The sequence below is a fragment of the Mytilus galloprovincialis genome, chromosome 13 (assembly GCF_965363235.1).
Source record: "Mytilus galloprovincialis chromosome 13, xbMytGall1.hap1.1, whole genome shotgun sequence".
Lineage (NCBI taxonomy): Eukaryota > Metazoa > Mollusca > Bivalvia > Mytilida > Mytilidae > Mytilus > Mytilus galloprovincialis.
Window position 1 is genome coordinate 51,204,724 of NC_134850.1, and position 20,142 is coordinate 51,224,865.

A 20,142-nucleotide genomic window follows, 5' to 3' on the forward strand; every position below is an offset into this window, starting at 1 on the left:
TCCCTTTGGCCCCCATTCCCAAATGGATTGATAAAATCAAATAAAATACCATTTTCCTGTTAAAAGCATGTTACAGAGCTTCCCAAGCTGAAAACAGTCAAAACATCCCCAATTAAAATTTGGATAAAACCAGTAAAATATCCCCAATTGATATAATCAAATAAAATACACAGTTCCTATTAAAACAATAACATATTCCCAATTAAAATTTGGATAAAACCAGTAAAATATCCCCAATTGATATAATCAAATAAAATACACAGTCCCTTTTAAAACAATAAGATATTCCCAATTAAAATTTGGATAAAAACAGTAAAATATCCTCAATTAAAATTAGGATAAAAACAGTAAAATATCCCCAATAAAATTTAATAAAAACATATAAAATACTCTTTTTCCTCTTAAAAGCATGTTACAGAGCTTCACATGCCGACTGAGCCACCTCACTCTCAGTTTGTACCAGAAAAAATAGTAAAATATCCCAAATAAAAATTTGGATAAAAACAGTAAAATATCCCCAATTAAAATTTAGATAAAAATAGAAAAATATCCCCAATAAAATATCCCTATAAATAAAATTTGATAAAAACTAATAAAATACCCTTTTCCCCCTAAAAGCATGTTACAGAGCTTCACATGCAGACTGAGCCCCCTCACTCTCAGTTTGTACCAGTAAAAACAGTAAAATATCCCCAATTAAAATTTGGATAAAAACAGTAAAATATCCCCAATTAAAAGTTGGACAAAAACAGTAAAATATCCCCAATTAAAATTTGGATAAAAACAGTAAAATATTCCCAATAAAATTTGATAAAAACAAATAAAATACCCTTTTCCCCCTAAAAGCATGTTAAAGAGCTTCACATGCAGACTGAGCCCCCTCACTCTCAGTTTGTACCAGTAAAACAGTAAAATATCCCCAATTAAAATTTGGAAGAAAACAGTAAAATATTCCCAATAAAATTTGATAAAAACAAATAAAATACCCTTTTCCCCCTAAAAGCATGTTACAGAGCTTCACATGCAGACTGAGCCCCTTCACTCTCAGTTTGTACCAGTAAAAACAGTAAAATATCCCTAATTAAAATTTGGATAAAAAACAGTAAAATATCACCAATAAAATTTGATAAAAACGAATAAAACACCCTTTCCCCCTTAAAAGCATGTTACAGAGCTTCACATGCAGACTGAGCCCCCGCACTCTCAGTTTGTACCAGTAAAAACAGTAAAATATCCCCAATTAAAATTTGGATAAAAACAGTAAAATATTCCCAATAAAATTTGATAAAAACAAATAAAATACCCTTTTCCCCTAAAAGCATGTTACAGAGCTTCACATGCAGACTGAGCCCCCTCACTCTCAGTTTGTACCAGAAAAAACAGTAAAATATCCCCAATTAAAATTTGGATAAAAACAGTAAAATATCACCAATAAAATTTGATAAAAACAAATAAAACACCCTTTCCCCCTTAAAAGCATGTTACAGAGCTTCACATGCAGACTGAGCCACCTCACTCAGTTTGTACCGTTGAAAATGTTTTGACTGAGCCTCCGCACATCAGCCAGACTGAGCCACCGCACATCAGTCAAACTGAGCCTGCTCACTCTCAGTTTGTATCAGTAAGAATGGATACTTGATACGTATGGTAGGGGACGTTACTATACCTAGAGCAGAGGTATAGTATCTGTGAACCCTAAACACAGAGTGCGGCTTAACTTCCCATACGTGTACACAAGTATCCAATGCTTACTAATACATAATTTGTCATGTTTTTCATGTCAGACACTGAAAATAATTTTTAAATGTAACAACTGAAATAATAACAAAAAAATTTGATTCCAAGTTGCCTGTGGCTAGAAGTGAAATAATATCAAAAACCCTAATTCCAAGTTGCCTGTGTTAAGAAGTGAAATAACTTTTCTATACAAGATATCTAGTTTTGATATCCTTGATGGTTTTCATAACGATTGAATAAGATGTTGCATTCCGGTAAACACAGTACAGTGTGACAGCAACTCAACTATAGAGTAAAACCAGAAAGATATGAAAATTTCAAAATAGTCTTTTATGTTTACAAATTATGACTTGGATGGTGAATTGCCTCATTGACACTCATACCACATATTCTTATATCTATTTAACAATGAATTGTTATAAGTTTATTGTATGGCAAGCTGTTTTACTATTTATTCGAATTTCAAGATATCTCATATAACTAATAAGATATTTATTATATAAGATATCTCATATAATAAATAAGATATCTCATATAGCAAATAAGATATCTTATATAATCTGTTTTTCTAAGATATCATATACAATTAATAAGATATCTTATATATTATATAAGATATCTCATATAACAAATAAGATATCTCATATAGCAAATAAGATATCTTATATAATCTGGTTTTCTAAGATATCTTATATAATATAGAAGATATTAGATATCTTATAGTTTATAAGATATCCTATATAGTATATAAGATATAGTATGTACTTTATCTCCTAAAGTTTATTAGATATCTTATAAATATATTTTATATAAGATATCTCATGAACTATATAAGGTATCTCATAAACTATATATGATATCGCATGAACTATATAAGATATCTAATAAATCATATGAGATATCTTATAAACTATTTGAGATATCTTATAAACTATATAAAATATCTTATAAGCTATATAAAATATCTTATAAAGTTAGAGATATCTTATAAAGTTAGAGATATCTTATAAAGTCAATGAGATATCTCATATGCTTTTCTTTATAAGATATCTTATAAATTATATAAGATATCTTTTATAATATAGAAGATATCATATATAATTTATAAGATATATAAGATATCTTATATAAAATATGTTTAAAAAGTAATCTCTCTTTGGTATCGAATCCATGATACACTATAATGTATTCATTATCTTTGATTATTGGCTTTTATTTTAAGGATAGTTGTCTCATTGGCAATCCTACCATATATCATTTTTTTAAATACGGCTGATAGATAAATGTAGTTTTCTGTGTGAATAACCAGTGCATTGAGTTGTACATTCAGGCTAAAAATAGACTTGTAAATTTCAAGAATTAGTATATAAGAATTTATTTTGTAATAAGCATGATAAGTTTCAAGAAAGAAAATAAGAAATTTGTCTATCTTTTATGTTGTTTTTGTATATTTAAGATGTAAAACATTTTCAAAGTTCATTTAAATGAGCAAAAATTCTTCTATTCATATTTAGAATTTACTGTCTTATAAACAAATTCTACTGAAATCTGAAGAAGGCAGTACAAGTTCTTCAAGTCTTTAAATGCATACACATGTTTGCCACAGCCAATTATTTGCCTTGTAAGTCTTCATACGAAAAATACCACATTTAGGTCATACAAATGCTAGTCTAGATAACATCCATGTAGTCTTTGAATTATTTGATAATTGTCTCATTTTTGTTTAGGCTTCACTTCTAATACAATTGACTTTATTCAAAGATGACGTACTGACAACTCCTCTTCAAACAAAATAGCTTGTTATGAACTTCTCTCAACATACTGAAAAATAAAAATAACATTCATTATCCCTAAAGTATGCTTGACCTATAATGGTTTACTTTTATAAATTGTTATTTGGATGGAGAGTTGTCTCATTGGCACTCATACCACATCTTCCTATACCTACTGTTTGAGTTTAATCAGCCATTCATATGACAAGTTTAGTTTGATAAATTTTGAATTGGTAAATTTTTATAAGACAACTCTCAACAAGAGACCAAATGACACTGAAATTAACAACTGTAGTATAAGTCACAGTATGGCCTTCAACAATAAGCAAAGCCTATACCACATGGTCAGCTATAAAAGGCTCCAAAATGTCCATTGTAAAATAATTCAAACGAGAAAACTAATGGCCTAATATAAGTGCAAAATAAGGAACAAAAAGTCTCCCGACTTGGGACAGACACATTCATACATATTGTGAAAATGAGGTCAAGGTCAGATGAAATAAAGTTAACAATCCTTCGATACAACAAATATAGTTGACCTATTGCTTATAGTTTAAGAAAAACCTAACTTTGACCACTAAACTATGAAAATGAGGTCAAGGTCAGATGACACCTGCCAGTAGGACATGCACACCTTACAATCCTTCCATACACCAAATATGCAAGACCTATTTCTTATAATATCTGAGATATGGACTTGACCACCAAAACTTATCCTTGTTCACTGTTCCATAAAATGAGGTCGAGATCAAGTGAAAACTGACAAGAGATCCTTGTAAGGTACACACATACACATCTTCCATGCCAAGGGTTACAATCCACTTCATTCCTCTCCACCGTAACCCTTGGCTAGCGAAGATGACACATACCAAATACTCATAATATTAAATAGAAATTAACATTACAAAAAATCTTTTTAACTTTTTTTCATGTAGTCACTGAACCATGCAAATAAGGTCAAGGGCATTGGACATGTGACAGTTGCAGGCTCAACAAAAATTAAGTCTTCTCTGAAGTATGACTCACCTTTAAAATTAGCAACTTCATCCATTGGCCAATAAATCTTTATATTTCTTTTCTTTAGTTTCTATGATTTTAAGTCTCATTTTCTTCATTTGATTCAATTGCTATTAATGTCCTGCAAAACATAAAATCATGAATTAGGATTAACAAATAGGAATACTTTTGGAAAATATATTAGTATAAAACTAGCTAGGTAATTTTGGAATAACAAGTCAACCCTTCACTACAAATAAATAGTACAAAGAAAGATAACTCTGTTCATTTTATATGACATTATAAAAAAAAAATGCCAGCTTTAAAAACTATGGTTTAACATGTTTTGGACTTGATTGTTTTTTTTCAAAATTTCAAAATGTCTGATATGTGGCTTGGTGGAGGAAGATACAGAAATTAGGTCTCGGGAAAGAATATGGGGGAAACTAAAAGTGACATTAGAAAATGGTTACACCATTATTTTAAGATAAGCGTTCCTAAAACCTGTTAACCAGAATATGTGAACCTTTGCTGATGAATACATTCACAGAATTGGCTCCATAAGTTGATTATTTTATTGGCGCAAATGATACATATATAGTCTTTTAAATGAAAAGGTGCTGAAGGCGCAAATGAGTTCATTGTTGGTGCAAAAAGATATATCCTACCAGTAGATCTCCTTAAACTGACACAATCAAGAGTTGTCTCATTGGCACTCAAACCACATCTTCCTATATCTTCAATCACGAACTGATATATTGTTGACACCTCCAACAAATTGCTGTCTTGCATTTTGGCTTTTCAAGTCTAGACATTAAACAGAATACAAAACCTACCATGTATGAGGTACAATTGTCCTGTATACACAAAACTGTGGGGACCCTGGGATGTGGTACTACATCATGTACAATCTTGGAACAGTCTGGTTCAGTATCTACAATAAAAACATAATCATAACTGTTGTGGCTAAAAGTTTGATTAATTTATAATTTTATCTATTTACTTTCACATTATTACTAATGCATGTTTTCACTTAACTGAGATAATCATATAATTTGTCTTACAAAATGATTATTTTGAGTCGAGTGATATGAAAATTATTGCTAGAAACTAAGGGCGCATGTGGGGTTGATAATGAAATTGACGTCATAGGTAAAATAGAGATAACAGATTATCATTGGTCATCCCAATCATGATTGCTTTTCTCGCTTTTCGCAGTACTGGCTCAAGCAGGAAATTCAATCTCGATGAGATGATCAAAATAATCTATAAATAATGCAGGCTTTTTCTAAAAAACATTAAAGAAATATTGGAACATCACTTTTTACATTTCTCCACCATTGATGTAATTGATTCAATAAAGTCCACAAATTAATCGTTATTCCTGACATGTTTAATCTTTGAAATATCTTAGAATCTTTCATTTTGACCATTTATACAATAAAATCATATCAGTTATATGTTGAAATATGAGATATTACAAATGTGATAATAGAAAACTGACCTTTTTTAAAAATATAAAATCAAAGATGTCCATTAAATATATCAGCACCACTCAGTTCAAGATATAAGCAAATTCTAACCAAACAAAAGAATTTCCCTCCAAAAAAAGACATGTGACTTAATGAACCAATCATTATCAAGAAGAGAGAGTTGTTATAACCCAAACATGAAAAACCTAAGGGGTCATAACAAATTAACTCATTGATCCATGAAGAAGTCTTAACAATAAACATAATCACTAATGCATGGCTAGAAACTACTCACTAAGCCAGCTTATACAAAGACATACTTTACCAATAATTATTTCATTAGACTCCATCTTATCCATGACTTCAAAAATATATGAGATACTCAGTCTAATAAACTGCTCTGCTGAGCGCAGCTGGATACGACCACAGAGGTCGAACCCTGAACAGTTGGGGCAAAAATGGACACAATATTTGTGATTGATACAGGTCTGAATTTGGATTGTAATAAAATATTTCACACATAATAGGTTTCTGACACATAACAACTGTAGTCAAAGAACTTAGAATTTGTTATATAATTTAAATTTAAATTCTCTCTCCTGGAAATTAAGAACTAAGTATAAAGTGCAAAACTTAGGCTTTTTTATGTACAGAAGCAGCTGAATCATTCATTTTTAAAGTACAGTAACAGTTGGAAGCAGGATCTGCTTACCCTTCAGGAGCACCCGAGATTACCCCCGTTTTTTGTGGTGTTCTTGTTGCTCAGTCATTAGTTCATATTATGTTGTGTTTTTATAGATTATCGTTGATCATCTCAACGAGATTGATTTTCTCGCTTGAGCCGGGACGGCAAAAGCAAGAAAGGCAATCGAGTTGAGATGACCAATGATAATCTGTTTATCGCTATTTTACCTATGAAGACGTTGTCAATTTTGTTAGCAACGTCACATGCCTGCTTAGTTTCTAGCAATAATTTTCCATCTCAAGCTAGTAGCATGATATGAAAAATATCACAAAAACAGATCAAAGGAAAAATGCAGAAAAAAGCGATAATGAGTATTATTGTTAGTTTGTCTTTTTTTAGCCATGGCATTGTTATTTTATATTGGTCTAAGGGTTTGAATGTCCCTTTGGAATCATTCCATGAACACAACCAGTTGAATTTCTATTATGTACAGTATCAGCTGGAACATTTCTTTTTATACTTTTTTTTCTTAGTTCACTTTCAGATATTCAGTGACCTTAGGATGGGTTTTTTTTTTATGTACAATAGTAGTTGGATATTTTGTCTGTTTACTAGAAGATGGATAAATTTTATGTACATTAGAAGCAAGATCTCTGTTATGTAGAGTAACAGTTAGTTGTTTTCTTTGTTCAAAAGCTGCTGGATCTTTTTATGTATAGTAGCAATTTTACCTTCATTTGTTGAGACATAAATCACGACTTTCAATATCTCTTATCCTTTATAGGACATCACAAAGGTCCCAAAAAAATTTCTGTCACAATAGAAAATGTTGTGAAAGATGTATGATGACAATAGTTCATATGTTGTAGGTTCTGAAATAGAGATAGGATCTATTCCTATTTCCTTCAAGTCATTATTTTATCCTGATTTCAGTATATTAATATCTTATTCTTGGTACGTCAAAAAATGGTAAAGAATTAAGAATATTAGAGGTTCTCTGACAAAGAACATTCTCTAAAACATAAATTTCAAGAAACTAAAATAATTTGAAAAGAACTTAAAAATTGTCTGCAGACATCTGTACTTGTAAAATTAAATGCACAAATAAAACAGAAATGTATTGTATAAAAGATACTTTATTTATATAATGCTTTTCCATAGCACAAATAACAAACTGATTTATATGAACATGGATTTCTTTGACACAATGATATCTTGCACTCACCCTTTATATCAACATATTTACACTGGTCATTCATACTTGTCAATGCACATTTATTTTAGTTCTGAACAAAGGTTACATCAAATAAATGAGTTCTTAAGCATTGTATTTTGGAATTTTGTTAAAAAGCAAACAGAAAAATGAAAGCTATTTTTGATGACTATTATAAATATATGCCAATAAAGATTTAAAAGTTTCAAATCATTGTTGATCTTATTATTTTGTCTAAATGTTTTCTGTACATGTTCTGGGAAACCCAAAAGAAATTATTGATTGATTGATTGTTGGTTGCTTAACGTCCAGTGGCAAGTATTTCTTGCATGGTCAGGACAATCCCCTCAGCCAAATGAATTAAACCTTTGAATTACACAACTCTTCCCTAATTCAGTTATGTGAATAAAAGGAGAGCATGAGTATATATCAATGAGACCCCCCCCTTTCCCAACCACCCCAAAAATTAACCTTGAAAGTTTTCCAGAGGTTAATTGTTTACTGTTTTTGCTTGTTTCTAACATGAATAATATGAATGACCAGTGTGATTGAGGTCTAGTGATTTGTTTTACAATGTTTTAAACATGATCAGTTTCATGAGGTCCCATAAATTTTATCTCCAGGATACTGTTTAACAAAACACATTAAAGAGTTACATGCATGTTATATTTACGTCTGATGCTGTTCAACAGCCAATAAAACTACCGTATATGGTCGTGTATAGTCTGCACTTTTCAGTAAATTATAAATGTGAATGTTTTTTCAATAATATCATTGTGAGAGCTCTTAGTGAGTCGGTATCCATTATTGTTGACAAGTATGAAATAAACAAAAAAATAAACAAAATAAGGAGAATATTTTCATCTCCCTCTACTCTCTAAATTGAAAAACACATTTTAACCCTCTCTTTTCAAATTTTGAACTAATGTTCTGCAGATGCCATTTTTGGGTTAAAAAGATAAGCCATTATCTGAATTTTATAACGTAAAATAATAGAATAAAACCTCATGCTCACAAGAAACACTGAGAAATTTTTAGTAAACATTTGACCTATAATGTGAAAAAGAAATTTGCACACACCATTGTACAACCTTTTTAGGAATTTGTATGCTGTCTTCCTCATTAACAACCACATATTCTGGTATATCAATAACATATCTGGATTGTTTACACTTTGACGTAAATTCATGTCTTATTAAAAATATTAAAGTTTTCCATAAATCATACAAAAAACTGTTAAAAAGAAATGAACACTGGAATAGAACCACAGAAAAATCCCTTATCTATTGTTGCAGCCCCTATAATCAGTATTCCATATATCTGACCAATGTATTATAGTCAATCTTATATTACAACTTATTAAAATGTTTCTTAAATATTGGTTAACACACATAAAATTTACATAGTCTTATACATCAACACTCTTCAAAAAACAGATATAAAACTGTACAAGGTATTAAAAAATGCATGATACTTATTTGACAAACAAAAAAACAAGTAAAATATTATCAATAACATTAAAAAAACAAGAACAAAGCTTTCAATAAATACAATTGCAAACTTAAATATGAACTACAATATTTTGCTTTTTCCCTCCTATCTCCCTTTGTAGATATAATTTCTAATTATCTCCCTTTGTAGTTTTATAATTGCTATTTTCTTCCTTAGTAGTAAGCTATTTATCTGTTTTTATACGCCAGGAAACATCTGCATTGTTTTACATGAAAAAATCCCAACTTGAGGATGAAATTTTCAAAATTAAAAAAATAAATTGAACCTTGTATCTTATACAAATTCGAGATGTTTAAATAAATAAACTAGTAATAAATAGCCACTAATTTGTAGTTGCATGAACAAAAGAACACACACATGTATTTGGACGGAAACAGAATGAATTACAATGGTGGCAATGGAATGATTATGAAGTCAATTTCCTTTGAGGAACAAATTTCATCCCTGGAATTTATAAAAAAAATATAACAAATGGATGTCCACCTGTGAATGTTGTTTTCATTGATAATTATACACAAAATGAATTTGAGTTTATTCCCGTTTTAAAGAAGTTCTTTTGACAAATTTTGCCAATTTCCTAAACAGATTACCAAAAAAATCAGCTTGGAAACAACCTATGAGCATCTTTAGTGGACATAAGGTGGACAATACTAATTAATGAAATTATGAGGGAAATAATATATCCCCATTTTGCAAAATATTTGATTCAATTTATAGCACTGTTGCAAAATCAGCAGTTAAAAAAACAAAACGATATACATGAATGCAAATGAATTTAATGTTGAACACTTTTAAGGTTCGATGTTTATATGATTATTCTGAACACATAGTTTTATCATAAAATTTGAACACTATTATTGTTATAACTCACACTAGCTCAGAGTAGTTCTTCTGCAAAATGCTACATGGCAGTTACTAATGACAACAATCTTTTGCAAATGACATACTGAGCCTCACTATGGAATTTTGAGCCCATTATGAGATTCCTACTATGGAATTTAGTGGAAATCTTGAAATGAATACAATTGCAGAAATTCTACCCTGAACTTGATCTCAGCAGAACAACAGACAAAATGCATATAAATATATATATAATATAATCAACATCATTCAGAAAACAGACATTCAATTTGTTTTCTCTATCAACAATAACACCCAGAATGGACATAAATTCAAAGGCCATTTTAATAATAATCTTAAGTGTTATGTCTAAGCACCTATTGTTAAAATTATTAGAAGCATAATTACATGTTATAAATAGATTTTTATTAATGGTCCAGTTAACCAGTTAACAGTTGAAAAAAGTTACACATAAAGGCCTAGAATGTTTGATTCAATGGCTATTTTTTTTATTCAAAGGCTTTCAACAAACATTTTAAGCATATTTGTAACTGTTTTGCAGTAAAAAAATCTGCAATATAATTAAGATAAGTGGTTATGCTTTGAAATTTGATATGCCATCTAATCTTAAACTGCAATAGAAAACATACAGAAGTTAAAGATAAAGAGAACTAAGAAATAAACCAACATTTTTACGCATCATCATCGGTTTAATAAATAGCCATTTCAAATCAATAATTGGTTCATACAGGTCACATGACAGAATCTAACATTTGCATTAAAAACAGGCGGTCTAACAAAATATCAGATTAAAATGTCTATATTTAGACATTGATTTGTGCACCATATTGCATTTGCTCTATATGTCAGTCCAATACACAGTAAAGGACTGACCAATCATATCAAGCCTAGTTTGGTGGTGGCATAAGTCTTTATATTGCATATCAGTCTACTTTAGCCCGTTTTGGACTTCTTTCATCCACTTTCGTATAAGAAACTGTATGTTTGAAGGTATATCTGGTAACTTCATAGTATCCCGGACAATATGTTGAATTTTGAGAATTCTGGGAGATACTGGCCTGTGATGTCATACTAATGGTTGATGCAGTGCTGACGTCCCTCTGCAGACTTTGTGAATCACTAATGGTAATAGACTCGCTATGGAATTCTACTAAAGCTTTCCAGATTTTATTTCTGTGGCTTGTTCCTATTCTCATCTTTTGTAAGTCCTGTGATTAGAAATAAAACAAGTTATTTACCAGTAACCATGAAAAATAAATTTATTATGCAAATAAAATTAATTGTGGTGAGAGACCATCAATCAGTCTCTCTTTCAAAAAATAAATCGGATTAATGTCCATGGGACACAGATGTTGCGCCCGAATGCATATTACTTTATAAAGGAACATAACTTAAGATCCAAGTTTTGTGGTAATACGCATTGTGTATGAGTTTCATAACATTTGGTTGAGGCAAATTTAAAATAGAGAATAGAAACAAATAATTTAGCAAATTTAAATCACTTAAATGGTAAAAGTGACGCCATCCCAATTCAAACTTGATCTGTGTTTTGTGATAAATATCATTGTACATAAGATTCATATTATAACATATGGTTGAGGCAAACTAAAGTAAAAGAATGTCCTCATTGTCAAGTGGTAACTGGTCAACTTGTCCTGTATATGCATGACATATAATGCCACTGGGTTAAGAATAAACAACAATCAATAAAGTTACAGTAAAAACTACAATTACTAACCTCAACAGTAAAATCATCGAGTTGCTCCATTGTAAATAGATTCTGTTGATGAAAGTTATCGATGTAGGCTGATAAACCAAGGGTAGTCAACCAACTGTGAAAATAAAAACATACAAGTATGAAGTATGATAAACCAAAGGTACGTCATACCAATTAGAAAACATAAAACATATAAAGTATAAAGTAGGAATCAAAACAAAATATTGGAGAGATCATGGACAAAGTCAGCATTAAAACTTATATATTAATTATGGTTTTGAAGCTACAACTATAATCTTATAGAAGGGCTATTAATCTGACTTCTTTTCTAAATGTATGGTTTTGAAGCTACAACTATAATCTTATAGAAGGGCTATTAATCTGACTTCTTTTCTAAATGTATGGTTTTGAAGCTACAACTATAATCTTATAGAAGGGCTATTAATCTGACTTCTTTTCTAAATGTATGGTTTTGAAGCTACAACTATAATCTTATAGAAGGGCTATTAATCTGACTTCTTTTCTAAATGTATGGTTTTGAAGCTACAACTATAATCTTATAGAAGGGCTATTAATCTGACTTCTTTTCTAAATGTATGGTTTTGAAGTTACAACTATAATCTTATAGAAGGGCTATTAATCTGACTTCTTTTCTAAATGTATGGTTTTGAAGTTACAACTATAATCTTATAGAAGGGCTATTAATCTGACTTCTTTTCTAAATGTATGGTTTTGAAGCTACAACTATAATCTTATAGAAAGGCTATTAATCTGACTTCTTTTCTAAATGTATGGTTTTGAAGCTACAACTATAATCTTATAGAAGGGCTATTAATCTGCTTCTGACTTCTTTTCTAAACAACAACTACTGTGGATTATTTTTTGTGGATACCAATTTTTGTGGATGAAGGAAAACTTGCATGTTCGTGGAATTTAATTTCATTGTTTTGCCGAAGTTTTCATACAAGCCTTTTGAAAAGTTGTCATAGCTTTAACATACCCCCGAAATCCACAAAAATTGGTATCCAACGAATATTAATGAATACACAGTATGATGACTCGCTAATAAAACAAAACAACCAATTAAGAATTTAATGATATAATGACCTATGGAAATACACATTTTCTTAGTCATGCAGTATGGTCTTTAGAACAAAATCATTCTTTTGGGTTTCCTTTTTTTTTCAAACGAAATCAGCATACATTTATTATTGCGATTGATGCAAATAGGTCAGGAGTGAAAGATTAAAATCATTGTGATAATGTCAGGGAATGTTATATGCAAATAATGGTATAAATAATTAAAATAAAGTCTTTTATTTTTGCAAAACCTATCTCTTTGCAATGTAAACAATAATGAAAACATGCAAACTGTTGAATGAACAATATATCTTTTTTTTTACATACTTTGAAATAGAATGGTCCCCATTAGCCATCAGTTCTTCTTTAATATTTCCATGATTTTCCACCACACCATTTTGTGAACTTGTCACCTGACCATTTAAGTCTGCAGTGAATGGTAGTGTCGTCTGCCGACCTTCACCCTGTATAGTTATTGGTGTGTTGTCGTGAGTAGGAAGAGTAACAACCCTTGCTGTTGATGTTGTTGGTAATGATCTGCAAAAGAAATTAAAACATTGTAATTGTTATTAGATGGTTGAAGGTTGAACATTTTAAAATGTCTGAAATATGGAGACTGAAAAAGGTCAATGAATGAATGAATGAATACCAATAAAAAGTAATGTGGAGTTTATGTCAAATAGACAGCAACCCAATGACATGAAGAACCAAAGGGCATTAAGAAGGCATCAACCAGTCTTCATCGATACACCTAATCCTTTTTTTGTCCGCCATTACTAGACATCACAAAAGTGTGTAATAGAAAACACCTTATGCCAAAATTGAGAAGTGATTATTGTATGAAAGTCTATAGACAGCTAATTATACAATATACCTATTATGTCACAACAGTGCCGCCTTTGGCGGTTTGCAAAATAAAACTTATTACTAATCAGAAATTGTATAACCTTTTGTGAAACATAAGCCAGGTGCAGGAGTTCTCCATAGACGAAATCTCAATTGAAACCATATTGATATTTTCTATGAATAAAATTAAATGAACAATAATGAACGTCATTAAAAATTCATCAATTACTCCTATTCTAGGAAGCAATCTGATATAGCTGTGGCCATCATATTCTGTATAATTTATAATGGGAACATCCTGGCAGACAAACTCCTTACTTATCAATGGTGTAAATATTTATAAATAAATCACTCTCTTCCTGGTCTGTGAATATAGGAGTATTATCAAAAACAAAAGAAAACAAGGAAGCGAGAAAGAGAATATAGAATATTTAATACAGTTCCATTTATAACTCAATCTCCATTAAGATTCATCAATAATTAAATATATAGATTTCTTGGAAATTAATTGAATGGAAAAGAAACAAAATAATCTTATTACAGTAAGTAATTAATTGATCCTAAGCATACATGATCAATTCCGTCTGAAAAAATGGTTAAAATTCTTAATAACTTATCAGTGGCAGGTGCTTGGACCAAGTTAAAGTAATGATGCCACTGGTCTAAAAGTAATTCACACGTAAGATGTATCCTGTACGCTTATTTCATGGACTAAAATTTGAACAAGTTTGGATTTTACTTGAAGGTTAACAATATAAAGAAATGATTTGTTGGATATCTGTAAAATTATAACTAGATTTTAAAGAAACTTTCTAATTTCTGTTTACAGAGAACCAGTTGCATGCCCTTGGCAAAGAATATATCTACAAGTTTTGCATGAAAGGTGATTGAAGCATAGCAAGTATGCAGGAAATCTCATGTGATCTGAATAAAGAATCTGTCCTATTTTTCAGTGAAAGTTGTCGATTCCCTCTGAAATGTGATTATTTTTCAGTGAAAGCTGTCAGTTGTCGTTGATTCCCTCTGAAAAGTGGTAGTTTTTCAGTGAAAGCTCTCAGTTGTGTTTGATTCCCTCTGAAAAGTGGTAGTTTTTCAGTGAAAGCTGTCAGTTTTGGTAGATTCCCTTTGAAACGTGGAAGTTTTTCAGTGAAAGCTGTCAGTTGTCTTTGATTCCCTCTGAAAAGTGGTAGTTTTTCAGTGAAAGCTGTCAGTTGTGTTTGATTCCCTCTGAAAAGTGGTAGTTTTTCAGTGAAAGCTGTCAGTTTTGGTAGATTCCCTTTGAAACGTGGAAGTTTTTCAGTGAAAGCTGTCTGTTGTCGTTGATTCCCTCTGAAACGTGGAAGTTTTTCCGATAAAGCTGTCAGTTGTTTGATTCCCACTGAAACGTGGAAGTTTTTCCGTGAAAGCTGTCAGTTGTGGTTCATTCCCTCTTAATTGAGGTAGTTTTTCTGTGAATATTGCTTTATTATGGTTAATTTCCTGTGAAATGTCGTAGTTTTCAATGAATATTGCAGATTATGTTAGATTCCCTGTAAACCGTGGTAATATTTCAGTGAGTGCTACTGATTTTGGTTAATCACATTGAATGCTGCCAATTGTGTTCCATTCCCTCTGAAACGTGGTAGTATTTCACATTGAATGCTGCCGATTGTGTTCCATTCCCTCTGAAACTAGTAGTATTTCACATTGAATGCCAGCAGTTGTAGTTAGTTCCTCTGAAATCTTTATTCTGTATTGGATCAAATGTGTCATAAATGAGCATGTCATCAACCATTTCCGTAATTCACCCAAGGAGCTAGTTTTAACCAGAATCACCTTGTAGGACATCAAAGACCAAGTAAAACCAACTTTCATCCTTGTCAACACATTTTTCATTTTTTCATTTTTCATATTGATATTCAAATTCACCAATTTTCTTTTCCATTGATTTAAATGTTCATTGTTTTTTTAAAGGTTTTTGAGACATTTTTCTATGACCTTTTTTATTTGTGATTCTCTCCCAAAATACCATAGAAATTAGCAGTCGGGAGTACACTAACTAAACTCTGAAGTGTCGATTTGACAAATAACCCAACATTTATGAAAGAATAAACCAGAATAAATATGGCCATTTGGATCTTTTGACTTGTTTCCCCTTTTTTTCATAGCTTATTATTTGGTATATATTTGTTTTGTTCTTTGTTGATGGCCATCAGTGACCTAAGGCTGCTTTCGTCAATTAAACAACTGTCTCATTGGCAATCAACACACATTTCCCTTTTCTTATTTGAAGGTCTGTTCCTTAAAAACTAATGATCTAAATATTTTCACCTAGTGAAAGATCAGGCGAGATGCAAGATACCAAGGCAACATCCATAATTCCCAAGTCATAAGGAAACTGACAAACTATGGACAAATCAAATAGACAATGAAAGATAAGAGTCCATGTAACACTTAATTGAAAACAAAAGACTGAGCAACAAGGACACCACCCAAGTTCAAACTGGGGTGGATCTCAACAAGCCAAATAGGAGACCACAGGACTTCTACTCTACAACTTTACCAAAACAATGTCAAACCTAATGGTGTTAATGACCTAGACCATATAAACTAAAGCATATTATTTGTATTGTTAAAGACCCTATTTTGCTCTCCAGATTTTTGTTTGTTTGTTGTTGAGTTGTTATCTCATTGATATATATACCCTATATCTTGTTAACTCATGTGTGAATATCCCAAAGCTCTTTTTTTACATGCCCTATTAATTTCCAACCTTTTAGATTTGTCCCCACGTCTGGACAGACTTGTCAACACTGGTTAATCTATAAAACCTGACCTAATATCCAACACAAAATATGAAAACATTATTGTAAGGCAAGACAAACAAATTATCTTTTTTCTTTGTCATTGAGTTGATGTCTCATTGATGTATACCTCAAATCTGTTTATTTAATGTTTGTGGTCTCAAATCTCTTATTTAATATTCTACTTAATTTTCCAATAGAGTTGTCTCCCTTGTTAACAAATAACTTTTGAATTGATTTTACATTAGGCCTTTCTGCCTTTAATAGATTGCAGTATGGATTTTTCTCATTGTTAAAGGCTGTATAGTGACCTGTAGTTGTTAACTTCTATGCCATTAGGTCAACGGTAGAGAATGGTCTCATTGGCAATCAGGACCATGACATCTTCTTATTTTGATATTAACTATTAAACCTGACCAAGTATCTAGAAAACATTAATATCACCATGATCACAGACTATCCTGAACTTATAAAACCAAATCTTATCAAATTTCCTCATCTTGGTGAACTGGTTCAAAATATAAACTAGAACAATATTTAATTTCATTACTTTATTATTTTCTTGAATGGCATTATACAAATGCTACCAACTATAGGTTAATAAACAGAAACATCTTATTGCAATGCTTCACAAATAACCCTTAAAATATTTACATCAGTTAAATAAATATATCCAATAATTATTATATATTACACAAATAGCACATTTCAAAGACATATCACATTAAAGAAATAAAAAAAAAAATATTATATAGAAAATTATTTACAAATGTAAGCACTATTCAATAACTATGAAGAAAAGAGATTCTTCAAAAATATCAAAAATTTCTTCAAAAGATCTTTTTTTTTGTGTAAAACCATCTAGTTCCAATAAATATCAAATTGTTGGGCAAAAGATAAAAAGCCGATAGACTTTGATTCAATTTAAATAAAAAAATCTAAACAAAACAACATGAGATTCAGAACTCTCGTCTTAAATTTCTTTCATATAGAAACAGATTCAAATGCTTTTCACTAAAAGACAATCCATTGTCATTCAAAAACAAGAAACAAATATAAAATTATCCTCTAAAATTCTTGATTTCTAAAACCATGCCCTATAAAATAAATATCTATGTATTCAAAACTCTTATAACTAACAAACAAAACAATATGAGACCTAACAACAACAAACAATGAAACGATAATGAATTGAACACATATGTTGCTGCCTTGGTCATCAGTGAAATGGCAGGAGGTGACGTGATAAGTTCTATAAAATATCAATTATCCTTGCTTTCAGGAGCATGGAGTCATCTGGATCTCACTGTATACCAAAAGATTTTGATAAATGTCTATAATTGTCCAAAATGAATGCACCACATTAAAGCAAGGTCTTTATATATCCTCAATGTTCCTGGACCAGTTGGAAACTTCTCTCTTCAAGTTCTTGATTTGATTCCTGGTCGATGTTGAGGTCGTTTCACCTTCTTCATCAGTTTGTTTTTGTTCTCCCTGGCCAGTATCATCGACAGCCACCTGCAATTAGTCAGGTAGAATGGCTTAGCGATATGACGACTTCCATTAGGCGAAGAAGAATTATAAATCAATTCAAACTTCAGCCATATAGTAATCGTTTGTTGAGTACTGAAACTCTGCCTTAAAGTTCAGGTGGCTGTCGGTGAAAAGTGAGGGAAAATTCTTGCCAAGATCCATGCTCGGATAAAAATCTTTCATGTCATACTCATATTTCTGTTCTTCGCAAATTTTTGCTTTCTTGGGTGTTGACGTAAATGAAAGCCTGAAAAAAGTTTAATTACACCTTACGACATATTCAAAAGAAAATTCTGTCAAATTTATTTAGAATCATAGATGCAAAAGATCTAAATTTATATATTTCCACTCAATCTTTAGTTAGCTCCCTTACATGTGCATGGTTTAAAAGGGAGACAATCCCTTCAAATTTTCCAGGTTGTCTCCCCTAGCCCATGATTCCCTCAGTTCACCCTGCCACACATTCATCATAAGAGTTAGATAAAGCAAACAGTACACAGATGGGGAAAATCTTCCATTTAAATCTATTTCTAATAATTAATTATCTTTTTTTCAAAGGTCAACTGTTAACATTTTTTTTTAAAGAGCTTTATGCTTTAATACAAAATTCAAAATGTTAATAAATAAATGGAAGTTTTTTCCAGCATAGAGATTAAGTAAGCATTGAAAGGAATAGAGAATATATATATATTGTTTTAAGGATATTCTATACTACACGGAGGTAAATGGTTAGCCACTGAAAAGAGCAGTTTTCTTTCTAACTATTACCCTCTCTGTCAAAAGAATACTTGTAATTGGTCAATTTTGTAAAATTTCATAAAACATGTGTTGCAACAGAGCTGAATTCTATAATTAAACTGTTCAACTGTAACTTGATTTACAAAATATGGTAATATAGATACTTGATTTCTTCTTATGACTGAAATGTCTCAATTTAAATTGCTAAGGAAAATTACAAAGGTTCAAGTTTCTAAGTAAAATCTTTAAAGCTCCTCTTTTCAATGGCTTATGTATTGGTGTGTTTGATTGGCTAAGATATACAGATGCGGGTGTGTTTGATTACTTACTGTCTGTTTGTATCAAGTTGTTTCTGTTTGTATACATCTATTTGATTCTGGGGAACCATGGATGACAGTTCCAATGAATCCCTCAGTCTACACAGAATTTCGTAGTTTTCTCGTCCTCGTACAGATAATGTGAATGGTTCGTCTTCTGCTTTCCTCTTTTTGCCTCCTGGTGTTACTGTAGTGATTTCATTGATAATATTAACTTTCTGGCCTTAAATGAGAAAAAAAAAGGAATTTAAGAATGTGTTTTGCATACACATCACAAGTAAGTCAAGTATCTTCCCCCTAAAAAACACTTATTGCCCTTCTGATTCTAAGTAAAGGTTTCCAATAAACCACTAGTATTCAATGTTGAATAAATTATTTTATAAATTCTTAAATGGTTTCATTAATTTGATCAATACTAGCAGTTTTCAATTATAATTTCAGTTCAATACTAGAAGTTTTCAATTATTATTTCAGTTATCAATAAACTAACTGTTTTCATTCTTCCTGTAATTAAGCTTGATTTTTAAAGACTAAATATCATAAGTAATTATTGTTTACCTTTCTTTGGGGACTGTTTACATGGTGGGAGAGCTGCCTTCTCATCAGCCTTTCTGTCTCTCCCAGGACAGGCACAAATTCTAACTTCTACTGCCCGTCTACCTAGCACTTGATTACTGAAAAATAAAATTTGATTGTAATAACTTGAAGTTTTCTTAAAAGATTACTTATATAAAGCCAAATTACACAAAATTAGCCTCTCTTTAGAACATGTTATTAAATAAGATGAAAATGTATTTTTAATCTTCTTCAATCTATTTAGCTGATTTCTTAATTTTAAATGTATTAAATTTCTTAGAATATTAAATTTGACTGAGTATTG

At 30.8% G+C, this 20,142-nt stretch overlaps 1 protein-coding gene and 1 long non-coding RNA gene across 11 annotated transcripts in view; both read right to left on the minus strand.

Moving 5' to 3' along the window:
* Positions 1-3,096: 3,096 nt before the first annotated feature.
* Positions 3,097-6,125, minus strand: LOC143057787 (uncharacterized). Its single transcript, XR_012972821.1, has 4 exons — positions 6,010-6,125; positions 5,342-5,439; positions 4,536-4,647; positions 3,097-3,558 (listed from the first exon to the last, which is right to left on the minus strand). It is a non-coding gene; the product is annotated as an uncharacterized LOC143057787 (long non-coding RNA).
* A 1,657-nt stretch (positions 6,126-7,782) lies between these two features.
* LOC143057788 (cellular tumor antigen p53-like) overlaps positions 7,783-20,142 on the minus strand; it is a 51,431-nt gene continuing 39,071 nt past the window's right edge. For 9 of the 10 annotated variants that reach the window (XM_076231182.1, XM_076231188.1, XM_076231184.1 and 6 more), the window contains 5 exons: positions 19,821-19,936; positions 19,275-19,485; positions 13,373-13,582; positions 11,987-12,080; positions 7,783-11,456 (listed from right to left, as the gene is read on the minus strand). In XM_076231182.1, the coding sequence (XP_076087297.1) occupies positions 11,172-11,456; positions 11,987-12,080; positions 13,373-13,582; positions 19,275-19,485; positions 19,821-19,936 (916 nt within the window). In that variant the 3' untranslated portion in view covers positions 7,783-11,171. Of the gene's footprint in view, positions 11,457-11,986; positions 12,081-13,372; positions 13,583-17,210; positions 18,455-19,274; positions 19,486-19,820; positions 19,937-20,142 lie in introns of those variants that run through there. The other variant, XM_076231192.1, reaches the window with a different exon arrangement.